The sequence below is a fragment of the Poromitra crassiceps genome (genome assembly GCF_964638095.1).
Source record: "Poromitra crassiceps genome assembly, chromosome: 3".
Lineage (NCBI taxonomy): Eukaryota > Metazoa > Chordata > Actinopteri > Beryciformes > Melamphaidae > Poromitra > Poromitra crassiceps.
In genome coordinates this window covers 50,072,938-50,089,954 of record NC_139625.1, presented here as the reverse complement: position 1 = coordinate 50,089,954, position 17,017 = coordinate 50,072,938, and the positions used below count along the sequence as shown (strand labels likewise).

The following is a 17,017-nucleotide window of genomic DNA, read 5'->3' as shown; positions in this document are numbered from 1 at the left end:
TGCACAGCTTTTACAGAACTCTAAAGATTGACAACAACGTATTAAGCGACTGGAAGCTTACAGGAACCATGAGCAGAATCATGATTCACCGTAAACAATGACACCAATAACATGACACCAACCAAAATCACTATTCAAACATCATTTTGACAAATATATCCCAACAATTCAAGTGCAGAAATATTCAGGCAGTCAGCAAATACTGGTGGTCATTATCTGAACAGGTCTTGGGAACAGCATGAGACAAGCTAAACTGATTAGACAAACACAAGGCCACATCATTGGTTGCTACAAGGAGAGTTATGGGGGCAACTTTGCCAAGCGTAATTGATTTAAGTACGCCATGATCAGGGAGGGGCAGTTAAGGTGGTGCCATGCTCAGGGAGGGGCAGTTAAGGTGGTGCCATGCCAGGGTCCATATTTCATGACATGCTGTGTTTAACCTTACCCACTTCTCCTAAAACACACAAGAGGCTCATTATGTGTTTAATATTCACCAGCAGGTGAATAATTTTTATGCAACTCTGATAGTTGGGCGAGATGGATAACTCAATTATCTGAACATCCGTCAGAGCAGAGGGCTCGCCGGGCTCTGGAACGCCACCAGCTAAGATTGATGGCTGGACGACACCAATAGCTGCTGCTTCGCCATCTCATCCAGGCACTGGGCCTGAACACGCCGTTTCGGCAGAAGACCGTTTTTCTCTCCCTTTCCCCCCCTTTTTTTTCTTGGGAGCCTTGTAGGTGAAGCGTCATTACCCCTCACTCCACTGAAGAGGGGTTCATTATGGGGTTAGTGTGTTGGCAAGACTATTGTTTGGATGATAGATGCACTTAGTGAGGGCTTTGGAGGGAAAATTAGTTATGTGTTTTTTTTCTTTCCTTCCAAGAAAACACGTCCCCATTGCTCATTCTGCACGGCTTGAGGGCAAACCAAGAACAATTAACACAAGCTATGGGTGAAGCGGTTCAGTTAAAGCAAAGAGGGAATTCATGAAAAATAAGCAAATCACTGGAAATGTCAATCAGGGGCAATGAAGTAATTACAAACGCTGCCGTGCCATTTCAAGGTCAGTCAAAAGGGAAAGTGAAAGGTTGGGAGTTGAGCGCTGAAATCGGTCTTTGAGGAATGGAGGAACAGAGGAATGGACAAACAGCGTAGGCCTCAGCCCTCCACGACCTGTCTCATGAAATCATACCATTAATGACAAGGGAAAGGAGGGTGATGTCACCCCATCATTCTCTCTCTCTCTCTCTCTCTCTCTGTCCGTTGATATTTTTGTGACTAAAAACAAAGCATTGACCCCAAATTCACTGCCTTCAACGTTTACACACACAACTTCAACTGTAAACAGACAGACATGCACACATGCACAACACTTTTAAACACATACATGCACACATGCGCAGATGTAACACTTTAAACACACATACATGCACACATGCGCAGACGTAACACTTGCAGCTACAGTGCAGGAGGCGTAGCAATAACAGAAATGATGAGGCACAAATGTCAGCAGGAAATGTCAATTAAAAATTACAAGGGTGTTGGAAAAGGTAGGGTCTGAAGGGACTGACATTTATTTATTTTGACATGACAGGGTTTATCTGACCGAGCTGTTGGCTGACATGATGGAATCTACGCTGTCAGTTCCTTAATACTCTTGGACAAGGCCGCTGCAGTGAATATCAATGAAAGACACGCGTGGACAGATATCCGAGGCTCTGTCTAAGCCTAACCCTTCGATCAGCTCATTAGTATTCTGATATCTTGACCCAATCTAATAACACCAGTACCTCAAATCCTCCATGAGCAAGAACAAAGGCAGACGGATGCCATTTGATTCAATCCAAACCAAGACAGCACATGGACCAATACAGAGGAACATCTAGACATGTGATCTTCTGGTTGTCATGCCACCCAAGTTACTATGTGACCTAATGGGAACACACACAAAAAAGCCTCTCTTAAACTTGACTCTATAACATTCAGACCTAACTGATTGGGACAGCTATCATTTAAGTACTTTCTCATTAAATGTTAGCAATGTCCCTCATGGTCCAGGAATGTTCTGGAGTGTAGACCAAGCTTTTTTTTCAACTTTCCAGGCCCTTAATGAGGCCTATAAGATGGTAACCATCAAAGATGGGCCCTTTGTAAGGTCACACCTCGGTGACTGAGTTCTTGAGGTCAAGAATATTATCAAAAACAACAGCTTTTCCATCTGAAAGCAGGCAGTTTCCAAATAAAACTACAGTATATTACGCTGAGAGAATAAAAACCCTGCTGATTATGACCTTGGCATCATCCCTCGGCTCCATCAGTTTAACTGTTCATTGTAATCCGATGAATCATGCTCCGTGGAAATCAGATGTTTGGTTTGATGGCAGCTTCTGAGTGAATCAGGAAGTCATTCATCTCCAATCAGGCTGAAAATTCTCTGATTGTGCAACCATTATCTGCTGTTCATCTCAATTGCTTAATTTAATTTTGAAATAAGCATCAACTGTAACATATTTTTTAGAAATGCCTTTAGAAACTGGGGAAATTATTTTACTTAAAATAACCATTTATTATACAGTAAATAGAGAATTATTCTGGCATAGAATCACTTTGATAGGTGGGAGAACAATAGAGGGAGAGAGGGATGGAGAGAGAGAGATTTTGGTCTCAGGAGTCTGGAAGATCTCTGTGCTCCAGCCCCATGTCACCATGTGTCAGCTAGCCGTCACAGCTGAGGGGGGTCAGGGCCGGTGGAGCCAGCGGGGGTGAGGGGGGTCAGGGCCGGTGGAGGCAGCGGGGGTGAGGGGGGTCAGGGCCGGTGGAAGCAGCGGGGGTGAGGGGGGTCAGGGCCGGTGGAAGCAGCGGGGGTGAGGGGGGTCAGGGCCGGTGGAGGCAGCGGGGGTGAGGGGGGTCAGGGCCGGTGGAAGCAGCGGGGGTGAGGGGGGTCAGGGCCGGTGGAGGCAGCGGGGGTGAGGGGGGTCAGGGCCGGTGGAGGCAGCGGGGGTGAGGGGGGTCAGGGCCGGTGGAGCCAGCGGGGGTGAGGGGGGTCAGGGCCGGTGGAGGCAGCGGGGGTGAGGGGGGTCAGGGCCGGTGGAGGCAGCGGGGGTGAGGGGGGTCAGGGCCGGTGGAAGCAGCGGGGGTGAGGGGGGTCAGGGCCGGTGGAGGCAGCGGGGGTGAGGGGGGTCAGGGCCGGTGGAGGCAGCGGGGGTGAGGGGGGTCAGGGCCGGTGGAGCCAGCGGGGGTGAGGGGGGTCAGGGCCGGTGGAGGCAGCGGGGGTGAGGGGGGTCAGGGCCGGTGGAAGCAGCGGGGGTGAGGGGGGTCAGGGCCGGTGGAGGCAGCGGGGGTGAGGGGGGTCAGGGCCGGTGGAGGCAGCGGGGGTGAGGGGGGTCAGGGCCGGTGGAGCCAGCGGGGGTGAGGGGGGTCAGGGCCGGTGGAGGCAGCGGGGGTGAGGGGGGTCAGGGCCGGTGGAGGCAGCGGGGGTGAGGGGGGTCAGGGCCGGTGGAAGCAGCGGGGGTGAGGGGGGTCAGGGCCGGTGGAGGCAGCGGGGGTGAGGGGGGTCAGGGCCGGTGGAGGCAGCGGGGGTGAGGGGGGTCAGGGCCGGTGGAGCCAGCGGGGGTGAGGGGGGTCAGGGCCGGTGGAGGCAGCGGGGGTGAGGGGGGTCAGGGCCGGTGGAGCCAGCGGGGGTGAGGGGGGTCAGGGCCGGTGGAGCCAGCGGGGGTGAGGGGGGTCAGGGCCGGTGGAGGCAGCGGGGGTGAGGGGGGTCAGGGCCGGTGGAGGCAGCGGGGGTGAGGGGGGTCAGGGCCGGTGGAGGCAGCGGGGGTGACTCTTCAGCTTGTGTAGCTGGATGCCCCGGTCAAGCAGAGTGGGAGGGAGGGAAGGAGAGGCCATGTGTGAATGCTCCCCCCCCACCTTCTATGTGTGCTCCCCATACCCTGACACAAATAAACTACCGTAAGAGTCTCCCTGCCTGATTACTTCACTTGTGAAAAGAGGCCTACATTACGACATTGAGCACCAGTTGCTATGAAGAATGTTTTTGGAGGTCGATACCAATACTGATATTTTTGTGCTGAAGCTACCAATAGCCAGTTTTCCATGGGGGGGGGACAAGTACGCTACTTAGTGTTTAACCCTCAAAATGTATTATTTGCAGGGTGGGAAAGCCAGAAACAGCATTTAGAACGACACTAAAACTCAATCTACCCATTCTAATGAAGAGTGTCAGAGCGACCTACCCCAGTGGCAGGGAGACACTAGGATGCATTAGGCCTTGAAATTAAATTTAAAAAAAATTAAATTCATAAATAAAATGTGCAAAAGAAAGAAACAAAACAAAACTGAGTGGCAGGTTTTATAGACTTTTTATATAGCTGTGGCCAATATCCGATACTGTATGTAATAAAATGGCAATATCAACCCAATATATCAGCAAACAGATGTAGGTCTAACTTTATTTACATGTAATTAAAAAGATTGTCCTAAATCACCATCAGTTGGCCTGAAGAGCAAATGTCTGCTATTTCCTGAAGCTATTATGACCACTTTCTCTGTGCACAGGCAGGAATGACAGAAATAAAGACAGCTGAATCCACAGACAGCTAGTAGCACTCCTTAAACCTCGTGTTCTCAACAGCGCCAAAGTGTGTGGGGGAAAAAACAAATACAAAAAAAACCTTTGTATTCTCCATGGGGGAAATTATTTAAAGATTATCTGTAGATGCAAGAAATGTATGTTTTCTCATGAGACAGTAAAATGGCTCTGTATGTTGTTCTGTGATATATTCTTTTCTCGCATTGACACACACACACAAACACACCTCTGTTCCCCCAGCGTGGGACCACGAAGGCCCGTTCCTGTCCAGAGGTTCTCATGACAACAGATGCAAGGAATTAATCAGCCGTTTCCCTGCTTCCCTTCCCAAACAATGTGTGTACTCTGGAAAACAATCAGGCTGGCTCACAGGCAGCCCATTCAGGGTGTAAAGGGTTCCAGGAGGCCAGTGCTCCACAGTGTAGACTTAAGAGAGCTGAAATAGGTCCTGCAATGGAAGTAGTGTGATGTGCACATCTAAAATGTGGAAGTCTGGGGTTAGAGTGGCCTACGCCAGGGAGGAAGTGGTTAGTGTTGTTAGATAAAGATATGAGCCGCCTTCATAATACTGAGAAAAGCTGATAGTGGCTAGTGGTCAGAAAAAGAAGTTAATGAACAATAGGCAGATTGAGGATAAATAGTAGCTACACAGTAAAGTCAAATATATGGTTAATAAAGATAAAGCAAACAAAAGGGGGATAACATAACTGATTGGGAGGGAGGGAGGGAGGGAGAGAGAGAGGAGAATTGAAGAGAAGAGAAGAGAAGAGAAGACTACCGGTTCCAGTAGCTCCAGAACTGGTCGGTGAGGTAGGTGCGATGGCTGTGGTCGTCCCCGAATGAGGCTTTGCTCTCGATCCAGTGGACAATGTGTCCCTCCACGGCTGTTCATGAAGAGAAACACACAGCAACAGTCAGAAAAATAGTGACAAAGAAAGCCATAGAAGCAAGATCCGGAGGGGACAAGTGATATTTTATTTTTTCGTTTTCTCAGTAATTCACTCAAAATCAAATAAAATTTGGTATTAATAACACGAGAAAGACTTGACAGTTGAGTAATCATATTTGAAAAACTGTAAAAGAAAAAAAATCTGAGCTAGCTGAGCTTAACACAATCAGGCAGTCATTTTAGATCAAATAAAACGTTGACATTTGTAATGTAAATACTAACCAATTGGAACCTCCAGGATAATGTCAGGCGTTTTGTCGTAGCCCATAACTCTCAGCTGATTTTCATCTACAGGAGTGAAAGTGCAGCATTTTAACATTAGGAAATGTAACATTCAGAGTTATGCCCTGATGCAATAAAAAATAAAATTAAAATAATAATCAAAAAGAAAGCATGCAGCATGTTACTTGGCATTAATTTGTACTCATCACTGCACCAACCTGTTAGTTATCAGCCTACTGTACTATATGTGCATCACACACAGGCTACTAACCTAATAGCTCTTACCAAGGTGGTGATAACAAACCCGTGGTGTTAGCAAAGCACAAGACATAACACTAGAAGACAGCAGGCGCAGTGAAACTATTAGCTACATCTGCCACTTATTTGCTGCCGCTGCACAAAAGCCTGTGAAGCCCAGTTATATATACACACACACACACACACACACACACACACACACACACACTGCACGGTGCTGCGAAGCCCAGTTTGCAGTTGGGTGGAGCTTCATAAAGTATGGAGTGAGGGGACAAGGTTGGCATTATAGCCTCTGTAAGCCTGACCCCTGCCTGCGCACGCTGCAGCCATTGTCCTTGACTCCTGGCGCGCTTCAGCCATTATCCCTCCAACACCTGATTTCTCCATTAAATCTCAGGCTGACCAGGTCATTCAGTTGCAGGGGCCTGCCTCTTTGTCTCCAGCCAAGCTCAACTAATGGGGCATGGAAGGGAATTGAGGAGAGGTGGAGGGTGGCGGTGGTGAGGAGGCAGCAGCGTCAGCCACGGGTGGAGAAAGCGAGGTCAGTCAGGCAGCCAGCCAGAGGCCGGTGGTATGGAAGGGCGTCATGGGTGGGGTAGCATGGGTGTAGATTGGTGGGGTGGGGAGGGTAAGGGGGACTTTGTGGGTCCTCTCCTCACACCTACTGGGCTGTTGACATTGTCATGCGACTCTGATCGCCTTTTTTACATCACCTTTGATTAAAATTAATGGCCCGTCCCCACTGTTGGGTAGCTTATTTCCAATCCATTCATCAGCCGGGGTGAGGCTGCCTCAGTGGCCCTCACGCCCCCCGAACTCTGACAGTTTTAGAACAGTCCTCCTCAGCATAGGCCTGCAGAAAGGTCAGCACTCCAGGCCCCAAGAAATGATATGGTCTTAATGACAGAGGGAATGACTTTTTACTGCATCACTCATCTGACCTAGGGGATGCTGAAGGGATGGGGATGGTGATGGGTGGGCTGGAGGAAGGGGCTTAAAAATGTCTTACACAATTTCACACCTGGACACTTTCTACCTTTATTTAATATTGTCTGAACAAGACAATGATGTCATGATGGAAACCACAAGATATGTTGAAAACAATCCATTATTTAAAAAAATTATGTGCTAATGATTGGTCCTTTGAAACGATTAGAAATTACAGCCACATTGGAGACGTCTTTTTAAAAAACAAAGTCCCTAAATAAATCCCTACAAAATACTCACTACAAATAAAATGGCAGCAGTCTTGATGCCTTTCATGGCCATAATATAATATTAAGTCTTTTTTGGTACATTTCTAAAAACAAATCTTACTGATGACCGGCAACCAGAGGGGATGAGCCTGTATACAGTAGATGAGCAAACAGTAGGAGCTACCCTTGAAGCTCTTATTTCTTTAAATATTCATTATAGACTAGCATATAAATTAAACATTCAGGGATATTTGATAACACCTAATGGTTGTAAGCAAATCAATGGGAGGTAGCATCCACTATATCAGTCATGTCCAGGTTTCCCTTTACCTAGCTTACAAAAAGGCTACACAGATGCCATGACCAGACTGAGTTTAGTAATGTGACGAGAAGGTGGGGGGTGGCTTACCCAGGAAGGATAGGTTCCTCTCCTGCAGTTTGTCACGGAGAAGTACCTCGTGCTCCTGGCCAATAGCACTGAGGGCAAAGAGTCAAGGATTCCAACATACAGCTACACAGGTAAACAATACATTCATACACTATATTCATACGGACATTCAAAACATTTCGGTGGAGTGTAGGATCATCAGAGACAATTAAATAAAATGAAATCGTAAGTCTAAATATAATATTTACGTAACCAGAAGAAATTCTGCAGCAAAATCAGATATTTTACCTGTGAGGTGGGTTGCTATGGAAACCACAAGCCTCGCTATGCTGTGGTTTGTGGGTTGCTGTGGTAACAACACAAGTGCAGAGTTGAGGAGGTGTAGCCTACGCTCAAGTATGGGTGTGTGCAGGGTGTGTGTGTGTATTTGTTTGACGTCAGTTAAAGTAGTATCCGTTTCTCTCAACCACTACTTTGCTGCAAAGTGAAAGCCACTTCTCCTTAAGCCTGTGTATAGCGAGACCCCAATCAGAGTAGGAGTTTTCAGGTCAAACTTAATCAGCTTTCACAACAAATCTCCCAAGTGCATTACCTAAATGAGTAAGACAGAACTTTTAGGGAAAACAGAAGGCTGGGAGGGGAAAATGCCAATTTGGCAAAATGCATAATATAGTGTAGCTGTTGGACTAGCTACTCCACTCATTCCTCTAAAATCTAAAAAGAAAAATGCTTTTAGAATAAATGACATTCCACATCAGGAGACATGCTGGCTGAAGGCATTCTGCATTTTGGAGGGCCAGATATCTGCATCATTTGCCTTTTTTCAGTGAATACATGCATATATACCCTGAGTGGCACACACACATACGAGCCAATCTTGTGATGTGGAGATGGAGTGGCTCCAAAGCACATAGTCGTGGGCGGTTATCATGAAGTCTCTGTGGCCCAGTGACTGAATGCAAGTTGACACTAAAGAGAGGATTGTGAAAGAAAGGTAAAAAGGGGGGCTGGGGACAGGGCAGGGCGGGACAGGCTTGACCGGCTATGAACAGAGGACCTAAAACAGAACAACCCACCCCCACCGCACACACCGATGTGTGGACAGACACAATAACATACAAACGTACACATGCACACACATGTATGTACACTCATTCAACTAAGCCCCCTCCCCCAGGAAATGGCCGGTCTGCTCCCCAGCTGCTTGCCCCTAAATAGCCTAGTCTCCACTCCAACTCCACCCTTATGGTCCAGGCCGAGCCCCTACTATGGAAGGAGGGTGAGAGCAAGAGAGAGAGGGGAAAGATATAGAGAGGCAGCACAAGGAGTTAAAACCAGTGAGGAATAAATCAAACTAACGCAGAGTAAAACATGCATAGTTCAGGTTGGACTGACATGCCAAGAACTCTCCATGGTGCTGATGCCTCTCAGGAATATCACAACTAAACACAATCAAATAAAACGGAATGATTCATTTAAAAACTTAAAAATAATTCATATTTGTACATTACTGTCCCCCTGATTTGCATAAATAACAGACAAGTTGTGGCCAACAAAATAGCAAACAAAAGAAAAGGCTTAGGAATGCCGATTCCTTTCTTGTGGCATAGAACATTGGGCATGATCCACTGCGTTAACATGGAGATGCATTCAGATCAGCCTCCTCCTTGCAGCCCCTGTATCGTATCGGTGATAGTGGGGGGCAGGCAGGCAGAATGAAACACTTCCTCTGTGAAGCAGAACTTTTATGTCAGGTGAAGCCAGACACATCTCATCCCCTTCAATAGCTCCTCGTCAATTTCAGGCTTAAAATTTTATGGGATAGGATACTGTTTGATGCAGTCTACCAGCGGTCCATAACAGCAGTCATTTATTGTGCACTGAAAAGAGGGGGAAGAAATATTATGGCGCGCAGGGAGGGGGTGAAAGGAGGAAGCCCCTACACCAGTTTAACAGCGTTGGGAAAGGGAGAGAACACGGGAGACGCCGGCCGATTGGCAGGCATGACCGCCGGCTGTCACGTGACTTCATCAGCAAACATGAGCGGGCTGATGCCGCCTGGCAGCCAGGTCAGGTGCTACAGTTACAGCAACATTACAAAGCTTGCTGTACATGAGCGATATATACGTCACATTCTTATACTATACAAATGAATGTGTCAACGTTTCAATGATAATACAATTTGCTGATCAAGCAACGAACGACACGAAACAATTGACATGCAAATGGACGTGTCTGTGTTTAAAAACACTTACTTGGTAGATGTTATTGGATGTGTCTGTGTTTAAAAACACTTACTTGGTAGATGTTATTGGATGTGTCTGTGTTTAAAAACACTTACTTGGTAGATGTTATTGGATGTGTCTGTGTATAAAAACACTTACTTGGTAGATGTTATTGGATGTGTCTGTGTTTAAAAACATTTACTTGGTAGATGTTATTGGATGTGTCTGTGTTTAAAAACACTTACTTGGTAGATGTTATTGGATGTGTCTGTGTATAAAAACACTTACTTGGTAGATGTTATTGGATGTGTCTGTGTATAAAAACACTTACTTGGTAGATGTTATTGGACATGTCTGTGTATAAAAACACTTACTTGGTAGATGTTATTGGATGTGTCTGTGTATAAAAACACTTACTTGGTAGATGTTATTGGACATGTCTGTGTATAAAAACACTTACTTGGTAGATGTTATTGGACATGTCTGTGTATAAAAACACTTACTTGGTAGATGTTATTGGATGTGTCTGTGTATAAAAACACTTACTTGGTAGATGTTATTGGATGTGTCTGTGTATAAAAACACTTACTTGGTAGATGTTATTGGACATGTCTGTGTATAAAAACACTTACTTGGTAGATGTTATTGGATGTGTCTGTGTATAAAAACACTTACTTGGTAGATGTTATTGGACATGTCTGTGTATAAAAACACTTACTTGGTAGATGTTATTGGATGTGTCTGTGTATAAAAACACTTACTTGGTAGATGTTATTGGATGTGTCTGTGTATAAAAACACTTACTTGGTAGATGTTATTGGATGTGTCTGTGTTTAAAAACACTTACTTGGTAGATGTTATTGGATGTGTCTGTGTATAAAAACACTTACTTGGTAGATGTTATTGGACATGTCTGTGTATAAAAACACTTACTTGGTAGATGTTATTGGACATGTCTGTGTATAAAAACACTTACTTGGTAGATGTTATTGGATGTGTCTGTGTATAAAAACACTTACTTGGTAGATGTTATTGGATGTGTCTGTGTTTAAAAACACTTACTTGGTAGATGTTATTGGATGTGTCTGTGTTTAAAAACACTTACTTGGTAGATGTTATTGGATGTGTCTGTGTTTAAAAACACTTACTTGGTAGATGTTATTGGATGTGTCTGTGTTTAAAAACACTTACTTGGTAGATGTTATTGGATGTGTCTGTGTATAAAAACACTTACTTGGTAGATGTTATTGGATGTGTCTGTGTTTAAAAACACTTACTTGGTAGATGTTATTGGATGTGTCTGTGTATAAAAACACTTACTTGGTAGATGTTATTGGATGTGTCTGTGTATAAAAACACTTACTTGGTAGATGTTATTGGACGTGTCTGTGTATAAAAACACTTACTTGGTAGATGTTATTGGATGTGTCTGTGTATAAAAACACTTACTTGGTAGATGTTATTGGATGTGTCTGTGTTTAAAAACACTTACTTGGTAGATGTTATTGGATGTGTCTGTGTTTAAAAACACTTACTTGGTAGATGTTATTGGACATGTCTGTGTATAAAAACACTTACTTGGTAGATGTTATTGGATGTGTCTGTGTATAAAAACACTTACTTGGTAGATGTTATTGGATGTGTCTGTGTTTAAAAACACTTACTTGGTAGATGTTATTGGATGTGTCTGTGTTTAAAAACACTTACTTGGTAGATGTTATTGGATGTGTCTGTGTATAAAAACACTTACTTGGTAGATGTTATTGGATGTGTCTGTGTATAAAAACACTTACTTGGTAGATGTTATTGGCTGTGTCTGTGTATAAAAACACTTACTTGGTAGATGTTATTGGATGTGTCTGTGTATAAAAACACTTACTTGGTAGATGTTATTGGATGTGTCTGTGTATAAAAACACTTACTTGGTAGATGTTATTGGATGTGTCTGTGTATAAAAACACTTACTTGGTAGATGTTATTGGATGTGTCTGTGTTTAAAAACACTTACTTGGTAGATGTTATTGGATGTGTCTGTGTATAAAAACACTTACTTGGTAGATGTTATTGGATGTGTCTGTGTATAAAAACACTTACTTGGTAGATGTTATTGGATGTGTCTGTGTATAAAAACACTTACTTGGTAGATGTTATTGGATGTGTCTGTGTATAAAAACACTTACTTGGTAGATGTTATTGGATGTGTCTGTGTATAAAAACACTTACTTGGTAGATGTTATTGGATGTGTCTGTGTATAAAAACACTTACTTGGTAGATGTTATTGGATGTGTCTGTGTATAAAAACACTTACTTGGTAGATGTTATTGGATGTGTCTGTGTATAAAAACACTTACTTGGTAGATGTTATTGGATGTGTCTGTGTATAAAAACACTTACTTGGTAGATGTTATTGGATGTGTCTGTGTATAAAAACACTTACTTGGTAGATGTTATTGGATGTGTCTGTGTTTAAAAACACTTACTTGGTAGATGTTATTGGATGTGTCTGTGTATAAAAACACTTACTTGGTAGATGTTATTGGATGTGTCTGTGTATAAAAACACTTACTTGGTAGATGTTATTGGATGTGTCTGTGTATAAAAACACTTACTTGGTAGATGTTATTGGATGTGTCTGTGTTTAAAAACACTTACTTGGTAGATGTTATTGGATGTGTCTGTGTTTAAAAACACTTACTTGGTAGATGTTATTGGATGTGTCTGTGTTTAAAAACACTTACTTGGTAGATGTTATTGGATGTGTCTGTGTATAAAAACACTTACTTGGTAGATGTTATTGGATGTGTCTGTGTATAAAAACACTTACTTGGTAGATGTTATTGGATGTGTCTGTGTATAAAAACATTTACTTGGTAGATGTTATTGGATGTGTCTGTGTTTAAAAACATTTACTTGGTAGATGTTATTGGATGTGTCTGTGTATAAAAACACTTACTTGGTAGATGTTATTGGATGTGTCTGTGTATAAAAACACTTACTTGGTAGATGTTATTGGATGTGTCTGTGTATAAAAACACTTACTTGGTAGATGTTATTGGATGTGTCTGTGTTTAAAAACACTTACTTGGTAGATGTTATTGGATGTGTCTGTGTATAAAAACACTTACTTGGTAGATGTTATTGGATGTGTCTGTGTATAAAAACACTTACTTGGTAGATGTTATTGGATGTGTCTGTGTATAAAAACATTTACTTGGTAGATGTTATTGGATGTGTCTGTGTTTAAAAACATTTACTTGGTAGATGTTATTGGATGTGTCTGTGTATAAAAACACTTACTTGGTAGATGTTATTGGATGTGTCTGTGTATAAAAACACTTACTTGGTAGATGTTATTGGATGTGTCTGTGTATAAAAACACTTACTTGGTAGATGTTATTGGATGTGTCTGTGTATAAAAACACTTACTTGGTAGATGTTATTGGATGTGTCTGTGTATAAAAACACTTACTTGGTAGATGTTATTGGATGTGTCTGTGTATAAAAACACTTACTTGGTAGATGTTATTGGATGTGTCTGTGTATAAAAACACTTACTTGGTAGATGTTATTGGATGTGTCTGTGTATAAAAACACTTACTTGGTAGATGTTATTGGATGTGTCTGTGTATAAAAACATTTACTTGGTAGATGTTATTGGATGTGTCTGTGTTTAAAAACATTTACTTGGTAGATGTTATTGGATGTGTCTGTGTATAAAAACACTTACTTGGTAGATGTTATTGGATGTGTCTGTGTATAAAAACACTTACTTGGTAGATGTTATTGGATGTGTCTGTGTATAAAAACACTTACTTGGTAGATGTTATTGGATGTGTCTGTGTTTAAAAACACTTACTTGGTAGATGTTATTGGATGTGTCTGTGTTTAAAAACACTTACTTGGTAGATGTTATTGGATGTGTCTGTGTATAAAAACACTTACTTGGTAGATGTTATTGGATGTGTCTGTGTTTAAAAACACTTACTTGGTAGATGTTATTGGATGTGTCTGTGTTTAAAAACATTTACTTGGTAGATGTTATTGGATGTGTCTGTGTTTAAAAACATTTACTTGGTAGATGTTATTGGATGTGTCTGTGTTTAAAAACACTTACTTGGTAGATGTTATTGGATGTGTCTGTGTATAAAAACACTTACTTGGTAGATGTTATTGGATGTGTCTGTGTATAAAAACACTTACTTGGTAGATGTTATTGGATGTGTCTGTGTATAAAAACACTTACTTGGTAGATGTTATTGGATGTGTCTGTGTATAAAAACACTTACTTGGTAGATGTTATTGGATGTGTCTGTGTTTAAAAACACTTACTTGGTAGATGTTATTGGATGTGTCTGTGTTTAAAAACACTTACTTGGTAGATGTTATTGGACGTGTCTGTGTATAAAAACACTTACTTGGTAGATGTTATTGGATGTGTCTGTGTTTAAAAACACTTACTTGGTAGATGTTATTGGATGTGTCTGTGTATAAAAACACTTACTTGGTAGATGTTATTGGATGTGTCTGTGTTTAAAAACATTTACTTGGTAGATGTTATTGGATGTGTCTGTGTATAAAAACACTTACTTGGTAGATGTTATTGGATGTGTCTGTGTATAAAAACATTTACTTGGTAGATGTTATTGGATGTGTCTGTGTATAAAAACACTTACTTGGTAGATGTTATTGGATGTGTCTGTGTATAAAAACACTTACTTGGTAGATGTTATTGGATGTGTCTGTGTATAAAAACACTTACTTGGTAGATGTTATTGGATGTGTCTGTGTATAAAAACACTTACTTGGTAGATGTTATTGGATGTGTCTGTGTATAAAAACACTTACTTGGTAGATGTTATTGGATGTGTCTGTGTTTAAAAACACTTACTTGGTAGATGTTATTGGATGTGTCTGTGTATAAAAACACTTACTTGGTAGATGTTATTGGATGTGTCTGTGTTTAAAAACACTTACTTGGTAGATGTTATTGGATGTGTCTGTGTTTAAAAACACTTACTTGGTAGATGTTATTGGATGTGTCTGTGTATAAAAACACTTACTTGGTAGATGTTATTGGATGTGTCTGTGTATAAAAACACTTACTTGGTAGATGTTATTGGATGTGTCTGTGTATAAAAACACTTACTTGGTAGATGTTATTGGATGTGTCTGTGTTTAAAAACACTTACTTGGTAGATGTTATTGGATGTGTCTGTGTTTAAAAACACTTACTTGGTAGATGTTATTGGATGTGTCTGTGTATAAAAACACTTACTTGGTAGATGTTATTGGATGTGTCTGTGTATAAAAACACTTACTTGGTAGATGTTATTGGATGTGTCTGTGTATAAAAACACTTACTTGGTAGATGTTATTGGATGTGTCTGTGTATAAAAACACTTACTTGGTAGATGTTATTGGATGTGTCTGTGTATAAAAACACTTACTTGGTAGATGTTATTGGATGTGTCTGTGTATAAAAACACTTACTTGGTAGATGTTATTGGATGTGTCTGTGTATAAAAACACTTACTTGGTAGATGTTATTGGATGTGTCTGTGTATAAAAACACTTACTTGGTAGATGTTATTGGACGTGTCTGTGTTTAAAAACACTTACTTGGTAGATGTTATTGGATGTGTCTGTGTTTAAAAACACTTACTTGGTAGATGTTATTGGATGTGTCTGTGTATAAAAACACTTACTTGGTAGATGTTATTGGATGTGTCTGTGTTTAAAAACACTTACTTGGTAGATGTTATTGGATGTGTCTGTGTATAAAAACACTTACTTGGTAGATGTTATTGGATGTGTCTGTGTATAAAAACACTTACTTGGTAGATGTTATTGGATGTGTCTGTGTATAAAAACACTTACTTGGTAGATGTTATTGGATGTGTCTGTGTATAAAAACACTTACTTGGTAGATGTTATTGGATGTGTCTGTGTATAAAAACACTTACTTGGTAGATGTTATTGGACGTGTCTGTGTATAAAAACACTTACTTGGTAGATGTTATTGGCCAGAGTTTGGTTGGGAATTAATGATGGCTCCTTCAGCATGCTGTTGACAAGCGTTTTAGAGGCTGAGAACGAGACAGACAGACAGACAAGAGAGATACAAACACAAATAGAGAATTGAGACACTGCTGTGCGAATGACACCCAACATCATAGCTTGTCTTATGTACAGTACAGATGTTAAAAATATGTTCTAAACGTTGCACGGACTGGAAAGCGACAAAAACAGATTTAACATTATTCACCATGCCACTGACAGTGTAGTATTTCTGCGCTAGTCCATTGGATGGCTGCTTGGTGTCTATACAGATTTTCTATAGATAAATGTTCCAGTCCAGAGCACAAGAGCTCCATGTAGTTTATCTATGTTATGAACGATGACTATTCTGCATCTCTCATCCCCATTCCTGCTCTACTAACATTATAAATCAGCAAGGGAAGCCCGCTGGATTGATTTCCTGGTACTGCAACAGCAAAAAATTCCTTAAATCATTTCTTAAAAAGATCCGGATTAAATGGATTGTATCATTGTGTGACGAAATGGTTGAGGCACGCCATTTTAGTGATATATACACACGGTCCTGACAGACTTGCAGCATTACTGACAATATCAGGAATGCTTCTATTCACATTTCAGGCATGGATGGCGCCTATATACGAACACTGCATGGAGCTTCCTAAGCTCATCTAGATAACTGTGTAGATATAACTGTTAAACACAGGACAGCCTATTTGAAGATTGATAGAAACAGATAAGAATAAGGAGTCCCCCCCCCACCCCCGTGAAACCAAGTAAACTGAAAAGATTTGATAAATGCTGCCTGTAGAGCTGCAATGATTAATCAATTAGTTGTCAACTATTGAATTAATCACAGACTATTTAAGTATTCTTTAACAAACAAAGTCAAAATTCTCAGATTCCAGCTCCTTAAATGTGAATATTTTCTGGTTTCTTTCCTTCTCTAGGACAGCAAACTGAATATCTTTGGGTTGTGGACAAAACAGGACATTTGAGGACATCACTATGGGCTTTGGGATAAACTGATCCAATCACCATTTTCTGACATTTTAAAGATCAAACAACAACTAATCGATTAATAGAGAATATAATTGACAGATTAATGGACATGAATTAAAATAATGGTTCCTTGCAGCAGCCCTAG

General features: G+C 41.6%; 1 protein-coding gene across 1 annotated transcript in view; it reads right to left on the bottom strand.

The window, feature by feature from the left end:
• cdin1 (CDAN1 interacting nuclease 1) overlaps window positions 1-17,017 on the bottom strand; it is an 84,633-nt gene that overhangs the window by 33,421 nt on the left and 34,195 nt on the right. The window contains exons 7-11 of the mRNA XM_083633453.1: window positions 15,841-15,920; window positions 9,439-9,488; window positions 7,630-7,697; window positions 5,767-5,832; window positions 5,374-5,479 (exon numbers count right to left, since the gene is read on the bottom strand). Coding sequence (XP_083489579.1) covers window positions 5,374-5,479; window positions 5,767-5,832; window positions 7,630-7,697; window positions 9,439-9,488; window positions 15,841-15,920 — 370 coding nt within the window. The remainder of the gene's footprint in view (window positions 1-5,373; window positions 5,480-5,766; window positions 5,833-7,629; window positions 7,698-9,438; window positions 9,489-15,840; window positions 15,921-17,017) is intronic.